The sequence below is a fragment of the Manihot esculenta genome, chromosome 1, assembly GCF_001659605.2.
Source record: "Manihot esculenta cultivar AM560-2 chromosome 1, M.esculenta_v8, whole genome shotgun sequence".
NCBI lineage: Eukaryota > Viridiplantae > Streptophyta > Magnoliopsida > Malpighiales > Euphorbiaceae > Manihot > Manihot esculenta.
The window spans coordinates 8,022,401-8,048,882 of NC_035161.2; the positions used below are offsets into that span (position 1 = coordinate 8,022,401).

At 33.8% G+C, this 26,482-nt stretch overlaps 2 protein-coding genes and 1 pseudogene across 2 annotated transcripts in view; all 3 read right to left on the minus strand.

The window, feature by feature from the left end:
• Positions 1–1,434: 1,434 nt before the first annotated feature.
• The window catches only part of LOC110607348 (receptor-like protein EIX2), a 50,313-nt gene continuing 25,265 nt past the window's right edge, over positions 1,435–26,482 (minus strand). The window contains exon 2 of the mRNA XM_043955127.1: positions 1,435–1,588. The gene's annotated coding sequence lies outside the window, so the exon portion shown is untranslated. The remainder of the gene's footprint in view (positions 1,589–26,482) is intronic.
• On the minus strand, positions 1,616–4,484 carry LOC110607342 (annotated as a pseudogene).
• Positions 10,686–15,655, minus strand: LOC110607341 (receptor-like protein EIX2). The gene is made up of 4 exons (XM_043953832.1): positions 15,444–15,655; positions 15,256–15,351; positions 13,663–15,057; positions 10,686–10,734 (listed from the first exon to the last, which is right to left on the minus strand). The coding sequence occupies exons 1-4, from the start codon at positions 15,653–15,655 to the stop codon at positions 10,686–10,688; spliced, it is 1,752 nt and encodes a 583-aa protein (XP_043809767.1).

Consider the following 26,482-nt stretch of genomic DNA (forward strand, 5'->3'; position numbering starts at 1 on the left):
ACCCTCCTGCCCCTAGCTCTGACTGCAGGCTCATCTTCCCTACCGGCCCCTCCACTTCTTTCTCCTGTCCTTCGGCTACTCTACTGGGGGATCTAGTAGTTGAAGATGGATTGGAGTTATGTGGTGTTAAAGCCTTCAGCTACAAGGGAAACGTTCAACGGGGTATTAAGACCCCTCTATTGTAACATCTGCCCCAGCCAATGGGCAGTGTTCTATAGCTGAAGAGTCATAGCTTGTAGCTCTTGGTCAAATAAGGTGGTTCTGGGTATGTTCCCTGCCGAGCTCGGTGAGAGGTTAAATGGCACAGGTGGTTGGTTTGATGGGGCTGTGGGACTGGAAAAGGAAAACTGCTGACGTTCTTGAGTAGAACTCAGGTCGTTTGGGGTGTTGCTGGTGTGGTTTTCATTGTGATTTACCATGTGGATCTTAGTGGGTGTTTATGGAAATGGAAACTCTGGTGATGGAAAGATCTCCTTCGTTTCCCAACAGACGATGCCAATTGATGTCCTGAGATCCAAAAAATAGGGTTTACAAGTGTGAGTGTAAGCTTAGTCTAGGAAGATCACGTCTCTCCCCCTTTATCCTTTTTTCCTTGTCCTCTAGTGACGCATAACCGCTACCTTGTTACAGTGCCACCTGTCCTCGTCACTCAGACCCGTACGTACGAACGTACCAGCGTACCAATATCTGTCAGACAGCCATTTAATTCCCCTCTAGCACGCATGCTGATAGAGCTGTGAGGTAACTGGGCCTACTCTCTTACCTCCCATCACGTTACCGGGCTAGACTCTTTCTCTGATAGATCCAAGTCTAGGGTCAATCCGGTCTGCTTTAGTCATGGGCTGTTGATACGATGATGGGCGGCCTGCTTAGTAGGGTCCACTGAACTTTGGATCTATTTCCTTCTCCATAGTCCAGTCTCAGTCGAACGCAAGAAACCCAACAATCATCTCGGTAATTTATAATTATGTTAATAAAATATTTAGGAATTAAAAAATATAGCTTATTTTATAATTACCATTTTAAAGACTTTCAAGAATAAAATGTATTTTATTTTTTGGACTTGTTAAAAACATTTTGGAGATTCTATAATCATTTGGCTAATCTTATAATTAAATTATTTGAATTTTTATCTTCTAAAATTAATAACTCTAAAAAATTCCTATATAATTAGAGTTTTGCTCATATTTATTAAGTTTAGTTTTAACCAATAAATAACATGAAATTGAACCAGATAAAGTAATAAATGATGTGATCCAATAGATCCACGAGTCGATGTGGTCTATCAATCAAATTGGTTCAAACCGATCAACCTCATAAAATATTTTTAATTAATTTTATAAAATTATTTATTTTTAACATATAGCAAGTAATATTTCATAAATACTAAAGTTGTTTTACTAATTAAATATAGCTTTATTACAACTTAGAAAAAGCTCAAGGATATCAAATCCTGGAAACAATCACACAAAAACACATCCCCTTTAAAGAAAATCTTCCAGCCTTCCAAACTTCAAACCTTGAATGGAGGAGGGGCTTTATTTAAATTTAGCTTAACATCTGCTGCAGTCTCAAACAACCTTGAATCCTACATTAAACACTATCATCAAAATTAACATAGAAATCATTATGATCATGTAATTGAAATTTCTGTCAATTTGCATCTCTAACAACAGTAATAAAGCATCCATGAATTATGAGTGATTAAATAGAAAGAACTAACCTTCTCATGCATTTCCTTCTAATTTGTTTCTGACAAACTTTCTCTTCACTTGATTTGCCTTAATTGCAATTGTTACCCAAAGCTTGTTGTAGACTCTGTCAACTAACCCAAACCAAGCACACCTCCATGAGTCGTTGAAGTACAAGATGCTACAAACTCCAACAAATCCAGCCGCAAATCCCATTCCCATACCACTGTAGAACCAAACCATTTCAGAGTCATCTTTCCTCGTAGTGCCACCTTTTTCATGACCTTTAGGCAATTCATCTGCATCATCTGAACAGTTATTCAATGGAGGTCCACAAAGTCCATCGTTGCCGATGTAGATGGATTTGTCATCCAAAGTCTGAAGTTGGTTTCCCTTTGGAATTCGTCCAGATAAGTGATTGAATGACAAATTCAAGTGACTTAAAAAGTTCAAATCAGAAATGCTGAATGGAATAGAGCCAGAAAGTTCATTTTCAGACAAGTCGAGTGATTCTAGTAAGCTTAACTTGCCAATGTTCCAAGGGATATGTCCATCCAATTTGTTTGTAGATAGATTCAGGATCTATAGACCTGAAAGATTCATCAACTCCTGGGGAATTTCTCCAACAAAGTTATTTCCTGAAAGGTCAATGGAATACAGAAATCGAAGTGTGCTAGTATATTCAAGCTCTATTCCTTTGACATAAACCTGCACATTCTCACCATAGCCTCTTACAAAACCCACATAGGGTACAGCATTAGAGTAATATTCCCAATGCCCCTTCTGCTCATGCATAGCAATTGCAGTGAAATTGCCAAAACAAATAGGTATGGTTCCAGTCATCACGTTATTTGCCAAGTTCAATATGCGAAGAGAAGCAAGGTAGCAAAGCTGCAGAGGAATCTCACCTTCAAATTTATTGGAGTGAACACTCAGTACTTTCAGAGAAGATAGGCTCTCACCTATCCACCAAGGAATAAAACCATCAAAAGAATTCATGCTAAGATCAAGAGTCTCCAAGGATTCTAGATTCCTTAATGACATTGGGATCTTTCCTTGCAGAGTATTGTTTTCCAGATGCAGGGAAACAAGCGACTCTTGAGAACCCAAGGACATTGGAACATCACCACTCAGCATATTACTTGAAAAATCAATCACAGTTAAACTTGGCAAATTTCCCCAACATGAAGGTATTCTTCCTGATAGATGATTATTCGAAAGATCAAGAATTTGTAAAGATTCAATCCAGCATAAAGTAGCTGGAACGGTACCATTCAAGTAGTTGTTGGAGAGGGATAAGAGTCGCAGACTTGGCATCATTTCACTGAGATTCTGGGGAATCTGGCCGTGGAGCAAGTTGTTGGAGATATCCAATATGGTGGCATCAAAATGAGAACAGGTTAAAAAACCATCAAACTGGTTAGATTTCAACAATATGATCCTATATTCGTTAGCAGAAGTTGTGTTCAGTTTTCTGAAAGTTGGCAAGGTCCCAAACAACTGATTATAAGATAAATCCAATCCTACAATATTGGAAGAAATATTTTCAAACCAGTCAGGGATGTTACCTGAGATGCTTGCATTAGACATTTGTAAAAATCTAATGCTCTTTTGTGTTTTGAGCCACTGTGGAAACGAAGGCCCTACTTCACAAGATGATAAACCAATCCAGTCAAGTTGAAAAGGAGGAATCCATTCGGGATCTATATCAAAAACTAAAGAATTCCCATCCATACTCAACGCAATCAAGCTTCTCAGGTTTAACAAGTGAAGTTCAGAAACCTCCCCATGCAATGAATTCTGTCTGAAACTTAGTCTTTCAAGGTTGTAAAGCTGTCCAATGGATACAGGGATTGAACCCCAGAAAGAGTTTTCAGAAAGATAAAGAACTTTCAGGCGTTTAAATTGTCCCAAATTATCTGGAATACTACCAGAAAAGGAATTGTTTAAAAGAGACAGATTCTCTAAACTGTTCTTGATGCAAGTGGATGAGTTGCCAAAAGTTCCAGAAATCTCACCGCTGAACTTGTTGTTACCCAAGTCTAGCTCAATCAAATTGCAAAGCCTGTTCAACGTGTTGGGCATGTTGCCTTCCAAAGAATTAACACCCACATTAAGATAAGCAAGAGAATTAAGATTACTGATATCAGTTGAAAGAGACCCTCGGAAAGCACTAGAATACAGATAAAGATTTTGAAGTTTGGTCATATTATATAACCAGCTAGGGATTGTGGAATGGAAGTTGTTCCAATCAAGTCTGAGAACCTCAAGAGATGTAAAATTGACATGTGAAACATCACCAATGATGGAAAGCTCACAATTCCACAATTCTAATTCTAGTAAAGAAGGAAGCATGTTTATTGACTGCAACCAATTGTCACACTTGTCCAGGAGCACAAACGACAAGTTCAAGTATTTCAAAGAAGATGGAAAATGGAGGCTGTGGATTGCCAATGAAGGATTCCAACTGAGATCAAGATTCTGCAATTTTGAAAGATTTCCAAGATGAAGGGAAATGTTTCCCATGATGGACGCCTGAGAAAGAACGAGCATAACTACATGACCGGTTATGTCATCGCAAGTGACTCCGTGCCATCTGCAGCAATCATCTCCCACCCATGAAGGCAACGAGTTTGAATTGTTGAGGAGGCTTGACTTGAACTTCACAAGAGCTGCTCTTTCAGTCTTGATACAGCTTCCATTGAAATTATCTCCATTGCAGAAGGAGGAAACGCTTTGAAGTAGAATGAGCAAGGCAAGAATCTCAATAACGTTGACAGTTGATGTTCCCATAAATTCTCAATTCAAAAACAAACACTCTAGTTTTCAATAATGATATTATTAATTAATGTTCAATATAGTTTTTATTACATCAATTTATAAAAAAATATATTCAAATATTTAGAAATTAGTTTTCATTAATTTAATATTAATTTTTTTTATATAAAATGATCTTTTTATAAGGGTAATTACCATTTTTTATAATATCAAATATATAATTTTCATCTTATAGATGTCTGTAGACTTAGAAATTCATGCCTTAGGTACAAAAATTCCAATTAAAGCACTAATTAGTTCAACTTTCACAGGATTTCAACCTCATGACATTGACTCTACCAAACAAGGACGAATAAACATCTCTAGAAATGGCAGAATTAATAATATTTTAAAATAAAATAAATAAATAAATAAACTCCCTTCAATAATTTTTTTGAGGTTGGATTTGATTTCTAATAGTTTTATTTAAAACTGTTTAATTAGAGTTAATGTTTATACCAAAAAAATAATCTTCAAATAAAATTTGAAGTTATACGAATTGTCTTAATTTTTTTATAAATTATATACTCAATCTTTCAATTTTATATTAATTATAGTAATATGCTATCAAATCAAATTGTCACCATGGCCATGAACTTTCCTAGCAATTTCTGTACTGTGAATGTCCATAGAAAAAAATTCACTTGAATTGCCTTGTTGGAAAATATATTTATTGTTGGAGAGTAGCTTGGTGTGAGTTTTTTGACTTAAAAATAAAAAGAAGCTCATCCCTTTAGACTTGGAATTTTGAGTCATCCAGTGCCTTTGGTACCAAATTTCCAATTGAAGCATAGATTATTAATTCAATTGCTGTCAATTTTGTTGAGATGAAATTATCAGAATTTAACTTTTTTTCTTTCATTTGTGATTTTTAATTTTTAATTTTTAATTAATTTATAAATTTTTTAAACTCAAAAAATCAAATAAAATAATAACTGAAAAGATTATTTCCGACTAATAAATAATATATAAGTACACTCAGAAGTTAAAACAGATAAAATATCACTAGAAAGAATAAATCACTTGGTGTAACTAGCATAATATATAACTATTCTAGATAGAGTATGAGCAACCACATTAACTTGTTATCGAATCCAAAGTAAAATCCAATGAATACAAGGAGTTTTAACTTTTTATTTTAAAATAATTAATATTAAGTAAATGCATTTGATACTTTGTATAAAAATAATTTATTATAAGATTTTCTAAATTTTTAAAAATTATAATTATTAAAAATTTTAAAAAAATATCTATGCATTGCGTGATTTCGATGGTTACTAATAAACAAATAACCAAATAAAAAAATATTATCTTTATCACACCCGCTCTCTAGTCTAAATCTATAAAGATGAATAAAATTTTAAAAATTCACAGAATATGTATAATTTATTATAATTTTAAAATATAAAAACATAAAAGAGATACGTTAACTAATCTAATTAATTTATAATATATTTACATCACTATATCTTATTTTTTTGAGAATCAAAAGATTATATATACATCAATTAAAATATATCCATCAGTTTGAACATATAATTTATATATTATGATCTAAAATTATAAAAAATTTAGAATTAATCCGACCTCTTCTAAATTCTAATAGAGTGTTAAGGATGGATCACCCAAAAAAATTATAATATTAAAAATATAAAAGTGAGTATAATTTACTCAGTAAATATATAAATAAATAAAAAAAGAAAATAGATAAAATTTAAATATTTAGTAATATTAAATTAAAATAAATCAACTGAATAAGTATAATTTAATTCAATTCATATAAATTAAATTAAATAAACATTTTACTAATATATTGCTATTGGAATAATGAATATAAAATTATAAATGTAGTAAATAAAATGTAAATATACTCGTAATATATTTTCTCTTAATAATATTAGCATTTCAAATGTATTAAAATAAAATAATAATAGAATATAAAAATATATTGGCTCAAGAAATACTAGCCAAAACTACCTCAAAAAGTCACCACCTGATATATACTAAATTAAATATATGCTAAACTAAAAATAAATCACTTGATAAGTGATATCTATTCGGTATATAGTGTTTCGCTGTACTTTAAATTTTATTATTATTAATTTAAGAACTAAAAATTTATTTTATCTATTATCATTTTAAATAAATAAAATAATATATATATATAAATATCAATATTATATATTTATCTGTTTACCAATACCAAAAGTAAAATAAGTTTAAAACGCATACTCTATCATCTATACTGGAAGTTGGATCCTCCACTAGAATTGATAAACAAATATTTTAGGATGGAAATATAAAATGTAAAATATAAATTTTAAATACTAAATATATATATATATATATTAAGAAAAATTCGTCAATATCCCAAAATTATACGGATTAAAAAATACTTAATAAATTATTATGAATATTATTTAGATGTTTATGAAAATTATTAATTTTAAAAATAGAATTTGATTAATTGATCTAATTATTATTATTTTTTTTAATTTTTAAATTATAAAAATTATTATTTAATAGTAAAAAAAATAAATTAAATTGTAATAATATGAATGAATGTGATAAAATTTATTTATTTAAGTATTAGAGTTTTACTAAAAAATTATTTAATTTTTTATAATTGAGAATTTTAAAAATTTATAAATTAATTGGGTTGAGGTGGGGATTATTTAGATTGAAAATGAATTATATATATATATATATATATAAATAGCAGAGCAAATCTCTGTTCTTTTGGAGAGGAAGAAGAAAGGGCTCTGATTTCGGAATTCTTCTCAAAATCAGAGTTTTTATTTATTTTATTTATTATTTTTTTTTAATTTATAGATTTTTTTAATTTAATAAACCCAGTATAATAATTTAGATAAAAAAGCAAATAGTGCAATTACAGAGAAAGAAAACTAAGGCTAATAGAGTATTATAAATTTAATAATTAGATTAATAAGATTTTACGTTGTATTTCTTTACGCTCTTATTTTAGTTGAACCGTTTGATACAGTTAACGGTTGATTGTTGATAATTAGTTGCCGATGTTGATAGCGAATGATTGATAGCTAATTGTTAATTACAGTTAAAATATTTAATAAAAAATATCTTATTTTTATTATTTAAATGTAAATTGATGAATAAGGATATATATTATATAATTTATTTATAATTAAAATATGTCTAAAAATTAAATTAAATTTAATTAATATAAATTAAATTAAATAAACAATTTACTAAAATATCGTTACTGGAATGATAAATATAAAATTATAAATGTGATAAATAAAATTTATATACACTCATAACATGCACATAATATTGATATTTTCAGATATATTAAAATAAAATAATAATAGTATAAGAGTAATGTTGATATTTTAGGTTTTATGAAGAAAATGTTGACTCAAAAGTAAATAAAATATTAGTCAGACCTATTTCAAAGGGTGATCACTTGGCATTAGTATGTGTATATCAAGTGTTTTAAAAATAGTATAAATATATGTTAAACCGAAAATAAATTATTTATTATTAGCTGTTATTTATTCACTGTATTATATAATATAATTGATTATTTATTCAGCCGTATTTTAAATTTTACATTCATTAATTTAAAAAATATGAATTTATTTATATATATATTTATCTGTTTACTTGTATCAAGGATAAAATAAATTTAAAACGCATACTCTATTATTTATACTGAAAACTGAATTCTCTCCTAGAATTAAAAAAAAATAATGATAAATAAATATTTTAGGATAAAAATATAAAATTCAAATTTTAAATATTAAAAAAATATATTTTTTAAAAAAAAATTTGACAATATTTTTATAGAATGAGAACTCTCAAAATTACGCAGAATAAATTATTATGAATATTATTTAAATTAATTTAAAAAAATTATTAATTTTAAAAATAAAATTTAATTAATTAATTTAATTTAATTTTTTTAATTTTTAAATTACAAAAATTATTATTTAATAATAAAAAAATAAATTAAATTGCAATAATACGGATAAATGAAATAAAATTTATTTATCTAAATATTAAAATTTCTTTTTTATTAAAATATTAATTTAAATAAGAATCTAGAAATTTTTGAAAGTTTATAAATTGATTCAACTCATAAAAAGAAGATTTGGGTTGAAAAAGTGTTTTTTTATTTTTTATTTTTATTTTTATTTTGGTATAAATAGCATAACAAAACTCTATTGTTTTTCGGGAGAAAGAAGGAAGGGGTTCTGATTTCGAAATCCTTTCCAAAATCAGAACTTTTATTTATTTTATTTTTTTATTTTTTTTAAATTTATGAATTTTTTTTCTTCTAATGAACCGAGTATAATAATTTAGATAAAAGGAAAGTGCAATTACAGTATTATAAATTTAATAATTAGATTAATAAGATTTTATGTTGTATTTCTTTATACTTTTGTAACGACCCGAAAACCGGACCGCTACCAGCGCTATGATCCAAATCGACTTAAGGTCGCTGGGACCCGTAGCAAGCCTAACATACATCTTGTTTACCTGTTAAAATCTCATACATGATCATACATTTTTATAAAAACTTAAAACTTTTCATACACCAATCTTGATCTGTGCATGCACTAAACATATATACATAAAACCCCTACTAGAGCCCTCATCAAATGCTCTAGTGGGTCATCATAACATACATCAAGATTGATTCATCATTTCTCATCATAAAACTTTTCATTTAAAGGATCATGTACAAAGGGATTAACAACATATATTAGGGCCAAGCACAATACTAATCCTCAAATAATTACATTACATCATACCATTTTACATTTCATGTCCACTACTAAACTATTACATAGACATATCACATTTACTCTTGCTGACTTCCTGGTCTATTCCGAACCTGCAACCCTGGGGTTAAGGGGAAAGGGTGAGCTACTAGAGCCCAGTGAGCAGAATAGTAAAACAATATATTAAAACATATGCTTTCATGAAATGCATCACATCACAAACAGATCACATCAAGAATGGACTTGTCACCAATAGCCCTCTACATATCCAAATGTACCAGGGGCGTAGAATGGGCCTCACTGGTCTTTCTATTACCATAACATAATATAACATTCCAATGTGTCAGGGGCGTAGAATGGGCCTCACTGGTCTTTCTCTTACATTGTGCCAGGGGCGTAGAATGAGCCTCATTGGACTTCCATACCATAACATCGTCATCATATCATATCAAGGGCTAATGGGTCATCCAACATCCATCCACATCAACATCATAGTATGCAATGCAACATATTCGTGAATTCTAATGCAAACAACCTAATATATATATCATGGCGTTCGTGATGCATGAACATGCTTAAAATTTATTTACTTTGAAACATAAAGATCCATTCTACTCACCTCAGGCTGACTCTGAACGGACTCTGAAGCAGCTATCTCACTGCTGGGCTCCTCGGTTCCTCGGATCCGAACCTACACAGATGGACTCAAATGAGGGACCAAACATACACTAACATGACTCTAAACATCTCCCCTTAAAACATCATAAAACATTCATAGAAAACATGCAAAGGAAGGCTGGACAGGGCACTTTCGGCGGTAAGTTCGGCGGCAAGTTCGGCGGCCGAAAGTCCCTCCAGAGCAGAAAGTCATGCACCTTCGGCGGCACCTTCGGCGGCCGAAAGTTCCTTCCAGATCCGAAACTCATGCATGTTCGGCGGTAGGTTTGGCGGCCGAAACTCCCCTCCAGAGCCGAAAGTCCAAACTTTTGGGGGCAAGCTTAGGCAGCCAAACATGCCACCACAGGCAGGTTCAGCGGCCGAAAGTGCCTTCAGCTGCCGAACCTGAATTCTTCCAGAATGGCAGAACTCAGCCTCTCATGCACATTTATGCCTCCCAAAACTTCCAAACTCATACACAACACTCCCAAACATGCATAAACATGCAAACAAGCATATAGGGGTCTCAAACTATCCTAAACCCCAACAAACATCACATGGCATATACATATTTTACATACATTCATCATTTAACTCACATAAACCCTAACATTTTTTACAACTAGCTTAAACATGCATCTCTACCCTAAAGTCCTTCATAAAACTTGCTTAAAACATCAAAGATGGTGAGGATCTACACTTACCTCTTGAAGATCGAGAGGAGAGGTGATCCAAACTTGGAGATTGAGAGGATTTAAGCTCCGGGGTCTCCAAGCTTCCCAACTTCAATCTTAGCTAAAAATCTTCAAAACCAAGTTAAAACTTATTAAAAACTTGAAGGGATTGAAGGAAATCATCAAAACTAACCATGGAAGGGCATGAACTCACATTTGCCCGAAAATGGAGGAGAAAACTCACCCATTTTCGGACATGGGGCCTTTTATAGGTGGCTGACTAGACCACCTTCGGAGGCCAAAGGTGACTCCAAAACTCCACCAAATTCGGCGGCCGAACCTGGATTTCCTCCCTTGGTGCTTTTCTTTCAAAACTCAATTCTTTTGTTCATTAAAACCATGAAAACATGTAAAAACATTTTAGAAAAACATATTTTACCCTTCTAGAGGTTTCCAACATCCGAGATTCCACCGAAAAATAGGAATTCCGATGCCGGGGTCTAGCCGGGTATTACATTCTCTCCCCCTTAAGAACATTCGTCCCCGAATGTTCACCAAACAAACACATATAAGGCAAGGACATAAACGCATAAACACATAAACATATAACACATACCTTAGAAGAGATAGGGGAATTGCTGGAGCATAGACTCCCGTGTCTCCCAGGTACATTCTTCTATATTGCGGTGGTTCCAAAGGAATTTCACCATCGAAATTTCGTTGTTCCTCAACCTTCTGATCTGCGTGTCTAAGATCCGCACTGGCTGCTCAATATAGGTGAGATCCTCTAGGATCTTTACATCAGGGTTACTAAGAACCTTGTCCGGATCTGACACAAACTTTTGTAACATAGAAAATGAAAAACCGGATGGATTCTTTCCATGGAAGCAGGTAAGTCCAACTTGTAAGATACATTCCCCACCTTCTGCAGAATTTCGAAGGGTCCGATGTACCGTGGAGCTAGCTTACCTTTCTTCCCAAAATGAACCACCCCTTTCATAGGAGACACCTTGAGCAACACCATATCTCCCTCCTGGAACTCTACCTGCCTCCTGTGGACATCTGCATAGCTTTTCTGCCGACTCACAGCAGTTCTGATCCTCTCTCTGATAATGGGCACCACCCTGCTGGTGATCTCTACTAACTCTGGGCCTGCCAAAGCCCGCTCTCCTACTTCTTCCCAGCAAACAGATGACCTGCACTTCCTCCCAAACAAAGCTTCATATGGAGCCATCCCTATGCTAGCATGATAGATGTTATTGTAGGCAAACTCCACCAAGGGCAGATGCTGCCTCCAAGAACCGCCAAAATCTAGCACACACATTCTGAGCATATCCTCTATTGTTTGGATGGTCCTCTCTGACTGTCCGTCCGTCTGAGGATGGAAGGCAGTGCTAAAGTCTAGCCTGGTACCCATAGCACTCTGCAGACTCAGCCAAAACTTGGAGGTGAACTGGGGTTCCTTGTCTGACACTATTGAAACTGGAGCCCCATGCAACCTGACGACTTCATCCACAAACACCTGCGCCAATTTGTCCACAGAGTAGTTACTCCTGACAGGGATGAAGTGAGTAGATTTAGTCAGTCTGTCCACAACTACCCATATGGAGTCTAGTCTGTTGGATGTTGTCGGTAACCCCAACACAAAATCCATAGCTATATTCTCCCATTTCCACTCTAGAATCGGCAGTGGGTTAAGCATTCCAGCCAGCTTCTGATGTTCCAGCTTCACCCTCTGATATACTTCACAGGCGGACACGAACTGTGCCACCTCTCTCTTCATAGCTGGCCACCAATAAACTCTTTTCAGATCCTGTATATTTTGGTGGCTCCAAGGTGAACGCTTTATCTGGCATTATGAGCTTCCCTCATAATGTCTCCCTTCAAACTCACATCATCTGGTACACATAACCTGCTCCCATAGCGGAGGATCCCTTTGCTGTCAAATTTGAACTCTTCATTCTTGCCTGACTGAACAGTCCTGGCAATTTTCACTAACTCTGGGTCCTCATGCTGTTTCTGGGCCACCTGCTCCAGAAACACGGGCGTCACTCTCATCTGAGCTATCAAAGCTCCTGTACCAGATAACTCTAGCTGCAACCCTTCATTAATGAGCTTGTAGAACTCTCTCACCACCGGTCTCCTCTCTGCTGTAATATGAGACAAACTGCCAAGTGATTTCCGGCTTAGGGCATTTGCTACAACATTTGCCTTATCCGGATGGTACTGGATTTTGCAATCATAGTCACTAAGCAGTTCTACCCATCTCCTCTGCCTCAGGTTTAACTCTCTCTGACTCAAGATGTACTGTAAACTCTTATGATCCGTAAAGATCTCACATTTAACCCCATAGAGGTAATGCCTCCATATCTTGAGTGCAAAGATCACAGCTGCCATCTCTAGGTCATGTGTAGGATAATTCAACTCATGCTTCTTCAGCTGTCTAGAAGCATAAGCAATCACCCTTTCATTTTGCATCAACACACAACCCAGTCCCACACGGGACGCATCACAGAACACTGTGAAGTCTTTATTACTGGTAGGCAGAGCTAACACCGGTGCTGACGTCAACCTTTTTCTTCAACTCCTCAAAACTCTCTTCACATTGATCAGATCACACAAACCTTTGGTTCTTCTTGGTCAATCTGGTCATAGGAGCGGCAATTTTAGAGAAGTCCTGCACGAACCTCCTGTAGTAACCTGCCAAACCCAAAAAGCTTTTAATCTCTGTTACTGTAGTGGGTCTAGGCCAGTTAGCTACAACCTCTACTTTCTTGGGGTTCACTTCTATTCCCTGTTCTGACACAACATGCCCCAAGAATGAGATGCTCCTCAACCAAAATTCACACTTGGAGAACTTGGCATACAAGCCGTGCTCCCTCAGGGTCTGCAAAACTAACCTCAGATGATGGACATGCTCTTCTGCATTTCTGGAGTACACTAAGATATCATCTATGAAGACAATAACAAAGTGACCCAGGTACTGACTGAAAACTCTGTTCATCAGATCCATGAATGCTGCAGGGGCATTCAGCTTTAGTGTAATAGTCCCAATGCCCTTTCTGCTCATGCATAGCAATTGCAGTAAAATTGCCAAAACAATTAGGTATGGTTCCAGTCATCACGTTATTTGCCAAGTTCAATATGCGAAGAGAAGCAAGGTAGCAAAGCTGCAGAGGAATCTCACCTTCAAATTTATTAGAGTGAATACTCAGTACTTTCAGAGAAGATAGGCTCTCACCTATCCATGAAGGAATAAAACCATCAAAAGCATTCATGCTAAGATCAAGAGTCTCCAAGGATTCTAGATACCTTAATGACATTGGAATCTTTCCTTGCAGAGTATTGTTTTGCAAATGCAGGGAAACAAGCGACTCTTGAGAACCCAAGGACATTGGAACATCACCACTCAACATATTACTTGAAAAATCAATCACAGTTAAACTAGGCAAATTTCCCCAACACGAAGGTATTATTCCTGATAGATGATTATTCGAAAGATCAAGAATTTGTAAAGATCCACTCCTGCATAAAGTAGCTGGAACGGTACCATTCAAGTAGTTGTTGGAGAGGGATAAGAGTTGCAGACTTGGCATCATTTCACTGAGATTCTGGGGAATCTGGCCGTGGAGCAAGTTGTTGGAGATATCTAATATGGTTGCATCAAAATGAGAACAGGTTAAAAAACCATCAAACTGGTTAGATTTCAACAATATGATCCTATATTCGTTAGCATAAGGTGTGTTCAGTTTTCTGAAAGTTGGCAAGGTCCCAAACAACTGATTATAAGATAAATCCAATCCTACAATATTGGAAGAAATATTTTCAAACCAGTCAGGGATGTTATCTGAGATGCTTGCATTAGACATTTCTAAAAATCTAATGTGCTTTTGTGTCTTGAGCCACTGTGGAAGCGAAGGCCCTACTTCACAAGATGATAAATCAATCGAGGAAAGTTGAAAAGGAGGTATCCATTCGGGATCAATATCAAAAACTAAAGAATTCCCATCCACACTCAACTCAATCAAGCTTCTGAGGTTTAACAAGTGAAGTTCAGAAACCTCCCCATGCAATGAATTCTTACTCAAACCTAGTCTTTCAAGGTTGTAAAGCTGTCCAATGGATACAGGAATTGAACCCCAGAAAGAGTTTTTAGAAAGATAAAGACCTTTCAGGCGTTTAAATTGGCCCAAATTATCTGGAATACTACCAGAAAAGGAATTGTTTAAAAGAATCAGATTCTCTAAACTGTTCTTGATGCAACCGGATGAGTTGCTAAAAGTTCCGGAAATCTCACCGCTGAACTTGTTGTAACCCAAGTGTAGCTCAATCAAATTGCAAAGCCTGTTCAACGTGTTGGGTATGTTGCCTTCCAAAGAATTAAAACCCGCATTAAGGGAAGCAAGAGAATTAAGATTACTGATATCAGTTGAAAGAGACCCTCGGAAAGCACTAGAATACAGATCAAGATTTTGAAGTTTGGTAATATTATATAACCAGCTTGGGATTGTGGAATGGAAGTTGTTCAATCCAAGGTCGAGAACCTCAAGAGATGTAAAATTGACATGTGAAACATCACCAATGATGGAAAGCTCTCAATTCCACAATTCTAATTCTAGTAAAGAAGGAAGCATGTTTATTGACTGCAACCAATTGTCACACTTGTCCAGGAGCACATACGACAAGTTCAAGTATTTCAAAGAAGATGGAAAATGGAGGCTGTGGATTGCCAATGAAGGATTCCAACTGAGATCAAGATTCTGCAAGTTTGAAAGATTTCCAAGATGAAGGGAAATGTTTCCCATGATGGACGCCCAAGAAAGAACGAGCTTAACTACATGACTCCGTGCCATCTGCAGCAGTCATCTCCCTCCCATGAAGGCAATGAGTTTGAATTGTTGAAGAGGCTTGACTTGAATTTCACAAGAGCTTCTCTTTCAGTCTTGATACAGCTTCCATTGAAATTATCTCCATTGCAGAAGGAGGAAACGCTTTGAAGTAGAATGAGCAAGGCAAGAATCTCAATAACATTGACAGTTGATGTTCCCATAACTTCTCAATTAAAAAACAAACACTCTAGCAGATTTTAGAAATTAAATCTATAATATTTATATGCTTATTTTGTAACTAAATTACAAATTTTAAAATATTTTTTCATAAAATGATCTTTTTATAAGGGTAATTACCATTTTTTATAATATAAAATATATAATTTTCATCTTATAGATCTCTGTAGACTTAGAAATTCATGCCTTTGGTACAAAAATTCCAATTAAAGCATTAATTAGTTCAACTTTCACTGGAATGGGATGGGTGCCAGGATTTCAAACTCTAATATCTTATCCTATGACATTGACTCTATCAAACAAGGATGAATAAATATCTCTAGAAATGGCAGAATTAATAATATTTTAAAATAAATAAATAAACTCCCTTCTTTAATTACATATGGGGAACCTTCAATAATTATTTTGAGGTTGGATTTGATTTCTAATAGTCTTATTTAAAACTGTTTAATTAGAATTAATGTTTAAACCAAAAAAATAACCTTCAAATAAAATTTGAAGTTATATGAATTGTCTTAATTTTTTTATAAATTTATATACTCAATCTTTCAATTTTATATTAATTATAGTAATATGCTATCAAATCAAATTGTCACCATGGCCGTAAACTTTCCTAGCAATTTCTGTACTGTGAATGTCCATAGAAAAAAAAAATTCACTTGAATTGCCTTGTTGGAAATTCAGCTGGATGAATGAAAAGAGTAAATTAATCACCCTTTTAATTAATTTCAACTGTAAAAGAAAATAAAGAGGAAATAAGTACCACCCTTCCCTTTTTTTTTAAAAAAAAAAATTACTAAATAAAATAGTTCCCTTTCTCAAATTAGTAAGACAGATTATTGATTATGATTTATGAATTTGTTATATTTTTTAATTATGTTTAAAATTAATAAAAATATATAATCTATTGAAGAAATTTAAAATGTTTTATTATTGCATTCAAATATGCAAGTCTCCTCCTCCATCACAAGTCCTTTCCAGAGACGAAAGTCTCAACCTTCGGCGGGACCTTCGGCGGCCGAACCCCCCTCCAGAGTCGAAAGTCCAAACTTTCGGGAGCGGGTTTAGGCAGCCGAAACCACCTCCTTAGCACGTTCGGCGGCCGAACCTTCTTTCGGCGGCCGAAACTGGATTCTCCAGTAAGGCAGAACTCTGCTCTGTTTCATGCAAAACTCCTCCAAACTTCCTCATACATGCAACCAACAACTCAACAATAAGCATATACTCAAGTACCTGTACAAAGGGGTCCAAAACTAACTTAAAACCCCAACAAGCATCACAACTCAACACATACACATGTTATCACCAACAAACATACAAAAACCCTACTTAACTTAACATGCAATATTTCTACCCATAAAACTTCCATAAAACCTTCATAAAACATCAAAGAAGCTAAGGATCTACACTTATCTCTTGAAGATCGAGAGGATAGGTGATCCTAACGTGGAGATATGGAGAAACTCGCTCTCAAAGTCTCCAAGTTTCAAAACTTTGGTCTTTAGCTAAAAAGCTTCAAAACAACATGAAAACTTCTCAAAACTTTGAAAGATTGGGAGAAAACATGAAGATCACCCAAGGAAGATCATGGTCTCACCTCTATCCGTGGAAATGGAAAGAAAATCTTATCCATTCACCGACCTATAGCCTTTTATAGGTGGCTGGACAGATCACCTTCGGCGGCCAAACGTGATTCCGAAACCATGCAACGTTCGGCGGCTGAACATCACTTTCGGCGGCCGAACCTGACAATTCTTCCTTGGTGTTTTTCTTTCAAAAACTAAAACCTTAAAACTTATGAAAATCAATTAGAAAAACACATTTCTTATCCTTCTAGAGGATTTCGACATCCGAGATTCCACCGGACTGTAGGAATTTCGATGCCAGACTCTAGCCGGGTATTACAATATTGACATCTCATATGAGTTAAAATAAAATAGTAACGGTATGAGAATAATGTTGGCATCTTAGACTCTATGATGAAAATATTGGCTCAAAAGCAAATAAAATACTAGTCATATGCAGAGCTACCTAAAAGAGTAACCACCTAACGTATGTCTCTATTTGTATATTAATTGTTTCAAAAACAGTATAAATATATACTAAATTGAAAATAAATCACCTCAAGGTGTTATCTATTCAGTATATATGTAATCGGCTATTTATTGAGTCGTATTTTAAATTTTATTTTCATTAATTCAAGAAATATAAATTTTTTTATTCATTCTCATTTTAAATAAATAAAATAATATATGTATATACATAAATATATATATATATATATATATATATATATATTTAAAAAATATCAATATTATATATTTATCTATTTAGTGGTAGCAAAATAAGTTTAGAATGTATACCCTATTATCTATACTGGAAACTAGAATTAAAAACAAATATATGAAGTGATAAATAAATATTTTAGAATAAAAATTTAAAATGTGAAATGTAAATTTTAAATACTAAATATATATATATATGTATATATATTTTATGAAAAATTTGTTAATATTTCAGTATAATTAAAACTTTTAAAATTACACGGACTAAAAAATACTTAATAAACTATTATGAATATTATTTAGATCAACTTATGAAAATTATTAATCTTAAAAATAAAATTTCATTAATTGATCTAACTAAAACTTATTTTTTTTAATTTTTAAATAATAAAAATTACTATTTAATAATAGAGAAAATAAATTAAATTATAATAATTTTGATAAATAGAATAAAATTTATTTATCCAAATATTAAGTTTTTATAAACATTATTGAATTTTTTATTAAAATATTAATTTAAATAAGAATTTAATTCAAAATTTTAAAAGATTATGAATTGATTGGGATGAGAAACTGAAGATTTAGATTGAAAATGAATTTTCTTTCTTTTTATAAATAACATAGCAAAGCTCTGTTATTTTTTAAAGGAGGAAGAAATGGTTCTAGTTTCGGAATCCTTCTTGAAATCAGAATTTTTATTTATTATATTTTTATTATTTTTTTTAAATTTATGAAATTTTTTTTAATAAATAGAGTATAGTAATTTAGATAACGGCAAATTAGTAAAGGAAAGTGCAATTACAGATAAAGGAAACTAAGGCTAAAATTAGAGTATTATAAATTTAATAATTAGATTAATAAAATTTTATGTTGTATTTCTTTACACTTTTATCTTAGTTGAACCGTTTGATATGGTTAATGGTTGATTGTTGATAATTAGTAGCTGATGTTGATAGCAAAAGATTGATAGCTAATATTAATTACAGTTAAAATATTTAAAATATTTAATAAAAAATATCTAATTTTTATTATTTAAATGTAAATTGATGAATAAGGATATATATTATATAATTTATTTATAATTAAAATATATATATAAATTAATAATCTATTATATAATATATATAAAATTTTAAAATATAATTATCAATAAAAAAATTTTATTTTTATGCATATATAAGTTATTTTTATAATATTTATATTTATTTTATAATTAGAAAATAATTTAATAATATAAATTAAAATTTATTTTAATATAAAAATTTGATAATTAATAAATATTTTAAAAAATAATATAATCAAAATAAAATATAAAATCTCATCACTTATTAGCAGCTAATGAGAAAAAAATTTTAAATTTAAAATTAATTAAAAAGGCAGTTGATAAACTGCTTATCCATTATTTTTTTTTTTGAGAACAAAGAAAACTTCATTAATTCAAAGAGAACAAAGAAACAATGTGAGGAGGAGGGATATCAATCCAAATTCCTTGACCTGACTCAGAATGAGCCGATGTTGCTAGAACATGAGCGACATCATTCGCAGATCTATGAACAAAAACACACTTTGCTTCCTCATAACTAGATAGAAGCAGTTTACAATCTTGAACCAAAAGGCCAAAAGACGATAAATCATCTAACAAAACACAATTAACTGACATCACAAGTACCTGAGCATCCAATTCGAAAAGTACTCGATCCCATCCACACTCTTTAATCCAGCTCAATGCTTCCCGGAATACTATAGCTTCAGCACACTTTGCATCCATCTGGCTATAAAAAGAGTCTGCTCTAGCAACCACAAAACTCACATCATCCTTCCGGATTAATAGTCTTTTTTTTTTTAAGTTATTAAACGCAAAAATAAACTGTTTGGAAACTGATCAACATTAATTTTAAATAAAAAAACTGATAAATCGAATAAATTTAAAATTTTGGTTTGATTTTTTATTTATTTTAATTTAATTTTTAATTTTAAAAATTTCAGTTATTTTAATTCGGTTCGATTTTGATAAAAAAATTAAAAAAATTAAAACGAACCGATTACTCATAATAATATAGAGAGATTAGGTTATATTAAAGTTAAAATATTCTAATTAAATTTTAAAATATTAAAAATAAAATATAAAAATAAAAATTTTATTAAAAATTTAAATTGATCAAACTGAATTGAATCGAATTGAATCAGATCGATTTAATTTAATTTAATTTCTAATCAAAATCGATTTAGTTTAATTTTTATAAATACTAAAATTTTAATTTTCAATTTATTAGTTAACCGAAGTGATTGAATACTCACCCAATAATACTGATGAAAAGAGTAAAGAATAAACTAAATACTCTTTTAAGTTCTAACCTGTAAAAAAAAATAAAGACGAAATAAGTACCGCCCTTCTCTTTTTTGTTTTTAAAAAAAGGAAAAATTACTAAATAAAATAGTTCCTCCATTTGCCAGTCTTTCTCCCAATTAATAAGAAAGATTATTGATTATGAATTATGAATTTGTTATATTTTTTTAATTGTTTTTAAAATTAATAAAAATATATAATTTATTGAAGAAATTTAAAATGTTTTATTATTGCGTTCAAATATGAAAGTCTCCTCCTCCATCACAAGACTTGGGAGTGTAGCATGGGTTAAATTACTTTCTTGCCCACCACAGATTAATGACTTTGAAATATTTATGTAATCCCTTTGGAATCGAAGTTCCAATGAAGTCATAAGTTTTTATTTTAAAGGTATTTATAATATAGTATTTAAGATTTAATAAAATTTAAACATTAATTTAGTTAATTCATGAGATTTTACTTTATTATTTAAATAATCATTATATTAAAATTTACTGGTATATCACTTCTATAAAAATAAATTTAAAGCAGCAAATTGAAATTATTTTTATAAGTAAAATAAATATAAAAAAGACTCGTTTATAAAAAATATTTTTCAAAAACTTTTTCAAGCTTTCGCACTCAAAAATTTAATTAAAACAATTCTTGATGAAATGAAAAGTTATGTAATTTTAAGGGTTTTTTTCTTCTATATTTTGGAAATGGTATTAATAATTTATATATAAATTTATTAATATATTTTATTTTTTAAAATTAATATTAAATAATAAAAAATAAAATTTTTGTTAGAAAATATTTTATATGAAAAATAAGCCTAAATTTAAAAATTTATTCTCCAAATAATCGATATCATATATGTATATAGCACATTAGTGGATATTGTTATCGGTCATGGGCAGTCAAATTCAAGTATTTTCTAAAATTTAAATCATTTGATATTTTGAAGCTCAAAAGAATCACATGATATTTTATGAAATTTTCTTACAAAATCTATGTTTCAATTTATTAATTTAGTTGATTAAGATTTTCTCCGGTAAAATATTAAGTATATGAAAAAAATTAAAAAAAAAATAGTGGCTACTAAATAGCCGTTTGTTTTGATGAAAAGAGAGAAAGGGTCGTTTTAGAAAAAATATATATAATTATATTTTTATATACATCGGTATAATTTTATAGAATGTTTATGGTATTGAGAATTCTATATATTATTTGTATTTCTGTATAGAATACATTTATATAGTATATATTAAGTCTATCAACAGTTAGCTAGTGGTTGAGTTGGATACATATTGTATGATAACAAATATTATCTTAACCAACTCTAAATCTTATCACAACTCTAAACCTTATCACGCCCCCTCAATTTGTGCGTTGTAGGGACATGACGAATTGTTAAGTGTTGTATCAGAGTTTAATGCCGCATTTTGGATAATGGTTTAGTCAGAATGTCAGCTAATTGATCTTTAGAGCAAATAAACTGCACTTTGACTTCATTCTTTTGCACTTTATCACGAACGAAATGAAAATCGACTTCCAAGTGATTCGTCCGAGCATGAAAAACAGGATTAATAGAAAGATATGTTGCAGCAATATTATCACACCACAAGTTGGGAGTTTTGGTGGAATGGAAAGTAATGTTACGCAACTTGACTGAATCCAAGTTAATTCAGTGATAGCAAGACAAATAGCTCGATATTCAGCCTCTGTTGACAAACGAGCAACTGTTTGTTGTTTCTTGAAATTTCAAGATATGAGATTTGTGCCCATGAAAATAGCATAACCTGTGGTAGACTTGCGATCATCAATGTCACTCGCCCAATTAGTATCAGTATAGATATTCAAATCTATGTTTGTCGATTTGGAGATGTAAAGACCATGACCAACAGTGTGCTTGAGATACCTCAATATACGCTTAACTGAACACCAATTATCCTCAGTAGGTGCATGAAGAAACTGAGAAACCTTGTGAATTAAATAACAGACCTCGGGTCGGGTTAAACTCAAGTATTGCAATCCACCTACTATACTTCGATGTAACGTGGGATCACTCATTGGGCGGCTTTGTATAGCAGACATCTTATCTTTTGGAGTTGCTGGTGTGGAGATTCCCTTGCAGTCTCCCATCTGTGCTTTGTGAAGCAAGTCAAGTATATACTTTTGTTGAGTTAACAAAATTCCATCAGCGATCAAAGTTGCCTCCATACCAAGGAAATACTCCAATGTGCCCAAATCTTTCAACATGAACTCAGATTTGAGAGAGAAAATAATATTATTCAAAGGATGACTACATGTACTGGTCATGATAATATCTTCCACATACACAAGGATAAACAACTTGATATTGTTCTTGACATAGCAAAATAGAGAGGAATCTGCAGGAGAGACTCGAAACCCTTGATTGATTAAGGCTGAGAACAGACTTTTATACCACTGACGTGGAGCTTGACGAAGACCATATAGTGAACGGCGTAGACGACAAACATGATTTGGTTTAGATGTATCAGTGAAACCTGGAGGTTGCTCCATGTAAACTTCATCATCCAAATCTCCATACAGAAAATCATTAGAAACATCTAATTGCTTCACTAACCAATCATTTGAGACGACTAAGGACAAAATTATTCGAATAGTAGTTGGTTTGACAACCGGTGAAAATGTTTCAAAGTAATTAATGCCGGGACGTTGATGATATCTTTTAGCAACAAGGCGAGCCTTATATCTATTAATAATGCCATCAGATTTCTGTTTAACTCTGAACACCCATTTACAACCAACTATATTCTATGCCTTGTCCCGAGGGACGAATTCCTAAGTTCTAGCTTGAATTAAAGCATTAAGCTCTTGAATCATGGCATCATGTGTAATACCCGGCTAGACTCCGGTATCGGAATTCCTACCGTCCGGTGGAATCTCGGATGTCGGAGACCTCTAGAAGGGTAGAATCATGTTTTATAAAAATGTTTTAACATGTTTTATGATTTTAACATGAAAGAAAAAATGAGTTTTTGCATGAAAAGTCTTTGGAGGAAAATCCAGGTTCGGCGGCCGAAAGTCAAGTTCGGCCGCCGAACATGCATGCGTTTTGGAGGCACGTTAGGCCCCCGAAAGCATAGGCGAGGGAAGTCCAGGTTCGGCCGCCAAAACTCAGGTTCGGCCGCCGAACATGGCATGCATGCGGAGGCACTTTCGGCCCCCGAATGTGGCCTGGCCAGCCACTATAAATGGGGCACTTAGCCGAAATGGGTGAGCCTTCTCCCATTTTCGGCCACAGTAAGCTTCCAACCTTCCCTTTGCAAATCTTGTGATCTTCCTCCAAATCCCCACCATTTTTCTTGAGTTTTAACCTCACATTGCAAGTTTTGAAGTTTTGAAACAAGTTTTGGAGCTTTGGGAACTCAGGAGCTCATTTTCTTGGATCTCCAAGTTTAGGTCGTCTCTCTCTCGATCTTCAAGAGGTAAGAGCCGATCTTAAGCTCCTTGAATGTTTTAAACAAGTTTTTATGAGTTCTTTGGGTAGAAATGCATGTTAGGATATATGTTGAGTTTATGGGTTATATTGATGTTTTGAACAATGTGTGTTGATTATGGTTATTTGAAGTGTTGTAGTTGGGGTATTTGTTGTTTTGAGGCCCCTAGGAACTTGTATGCATGTGATGGTTGAGATATTTGCATGATTTGAAGTTTGGGAGGTGAAATGTGCATGAGGAACCGAGTTTCTGCCCTTTGGCAGAAACCAGGTTCGGCCGCCGAAGGGATTTTCGGCCGCCGAACCTGCCTGGGAGGCAGGCCTTTCGGCTGCCGAAGTTGCCCCCGAAAAGAGACTTTCGTCTTTGTCTGGGACTTTCGGCCCCCGAAGGTGCCGCCGAACCTGCCTGGGTTTCGGCTCTGGAGGGACTTTCGGCCGCCGAACCTGCCGCCGAAAGTGCCCTGTTCAGCCATTTCATGCATGTTTTTCTTTGATTATTTCATGATGTTTTAGGGGGTTTTTGGGGGTATTTTTAGAGTCATGTTACAGTATGTTTGGTCCCTCACTAGAGTCCACCTGTGTAGGTTCGGACCCGAGGAATCGAGGACCCCAGCAGTGCTAGCTGCTTCAGTAACTTGTCAGAGTCTTTAGAGCCAACCAGAGGTGAGTAGAATAAACCCTTAAGTTTTAAATTAACTAAAATATGCATTCTTTTAGCATGCTCATGCATCATGACTACCATGCGATATTATAGGTTGCTTGCATTAGATCTCACGAAGATGTTGCATTGCACTTTATGCTGTTTGATGCGGATGAATGTTGAATGATCCGTTAGCCCTTATGTACTAGGCATGGAAGTCCAGGCGAGCCTGCTCTACGCCCCTGGCATCATTCTATGGAAGTCCGGGTGTGCCTGCTCTACGCCCCCGGCATAATTGGTATATATGATATGACATGGAAGTCCAGGCGAGCCTGCTCTACGCCCCTGGCATAATTAGATTGTATGGAGGGCTATATGGTGACAAGTTCATCCATGATGTGAATTGTTTGTGATGTGACGCATTTCATGAAAGCATGAAATTTTAAGATATAATGTTTTATTATTCTGCTCACTGGGCTCTTGTAGCTCACCCCATTCCCTTAACCCCCAGGTGTGCAGGTACAGGGTAGACCAAGAGATTAGCAAGGGTAAAGATGCTCTCATGTAATAGCTAGTAGTTGTGGACATGATAGATTGTAATGTAATGAGAATGTAAGGTTCTAAAGTCATGTAATGTAATGAGTATGATGACGAGGATTAGAGTTGTGCTTGACCATATGTGTATATTATCCCTTGATACATGATCCATAGTTTTCTTATGATGGTTATGTTTGACCAGGCTCAATGTATGTATGAGATACCCCATCGGAGCATTTGATGAGGGCTCCAGTGGAGGTTTATGTTTATGTTTATGATAATGTTTAAGTTGAGCTGGTTGATGTATGAGAATGTTTACAGGTTTATGAGTATTGTTGATCATGTATGGGATTAAACAGGTTTTCAGGCTATGCCAGGCTTGCTACGGTTCCCGGCGGCCTTATGCCGATCTGGATCCTAGCGCCGGTAACGGTCCGAATTTTCGGGTCGTTACAGAGTGGTATCAGAGCCCTAGGTTCATATGGTCGGACCTAGATAGTGTCGGGCTCATAGATGTTAGAGAAGGTCAAGCACAATAGGGAAGATCATGTCCACTAGGATAGGATGTGGAGTCCTGTCTTGTTTGATGATGTGAAATGCCATGACAATATGCATGTGTATTAATGTTATGACTGTTATGTGATGTATGTGATGAGGGTTCATGTGTGCCCACATGAACCATATGATGCTAATGTTTGTGCTATGTGTACTGTTTTTCAGAAAACAGGATGAGAGGAACTCGTCGATCTGCAAGATTGACTGGAGTGCCACCCGAGGATGAGGGCATGAGCGCCCGTCCTCCAGCATTGCCTAGGGCAATGTCTAGCAGGTCGAGCAGGGAAAGGGCAGTAAGAGACCCTAGAAGGTCTCTGGATCTGGGTAGAAGCGGATCAGTGAGGGGAACGGTTCAAGGGGGAATGTCTGATGATATGGAGGTAGAGCAGAGGAGGGATGACAGTCTGGGTGTTAGTATGTCAGAAGAGGGTATGGGAGAGTCCCAAGGAGGCACTCAGGCCTCGGGATTTGTTCAGCTACCCTAGTACCCACCCTTTCCACATAATCTCGGGTATTCGATGGGAGGTACATCGGATAGCTTTAGCCCTTACCCCACACAGATGCCATACCCACCATACTACCCACCATACCCACAGTACCAAATGTACCCACCCCCATCCTACTATCCAAATCCAGCAAACCCTACCCCAGGGGATGCTGCACCTCCTCCACCACCAGCAGCACCTACTGTCCAAACAAATCAAGACCCTAACCCTAGTTCGTCTGGAGGGAGCAAGGTGAAGATGACTGATTATATGAAGTTGGGTGCTCCCCAGTTTGAAACAGGTGATGACCCGTTTGTGTATCTGGAGAAGGTCAAAACAATAACAGATGAGATGGGAGCAGATGACAGTAGAGCCATTCAGATGGCAGGGTTCACTCTAAAATGCAAGAAGGCCCATGAGTGGTTCAAGAGCTATGTGAAACCGAGGGTGGACCGTATTACATGGGAAGAGTTTGCTAATGAATTTGCAGGATGGG

Excerpts from the sequence above, each read along its gene's own strand:
- LOC110607341 (XM_043953832.1), bottom strand. The coding sequence starts at position 15,655 with ATGGGAACATCAACTGTCAATGTTATTGAGATTCTTGCCTTGCTCATT. Across the intron at positions 15,352-15,443 it reads TGCAGATGGCACGGAGTCAT|TTGGAATCCTTCATTGGCAA; the intron begins GTAGTTAAGCTC and ends TCTTGATCTCAG. Across the intron at positions 10,735-13,662 it reads GCTATGCATGAGCAGAAAGG|ATTTTTAGCTAAGATTGAAG; the intron begins GCATTGGGACTA and ends TTGGTTTTGAAG.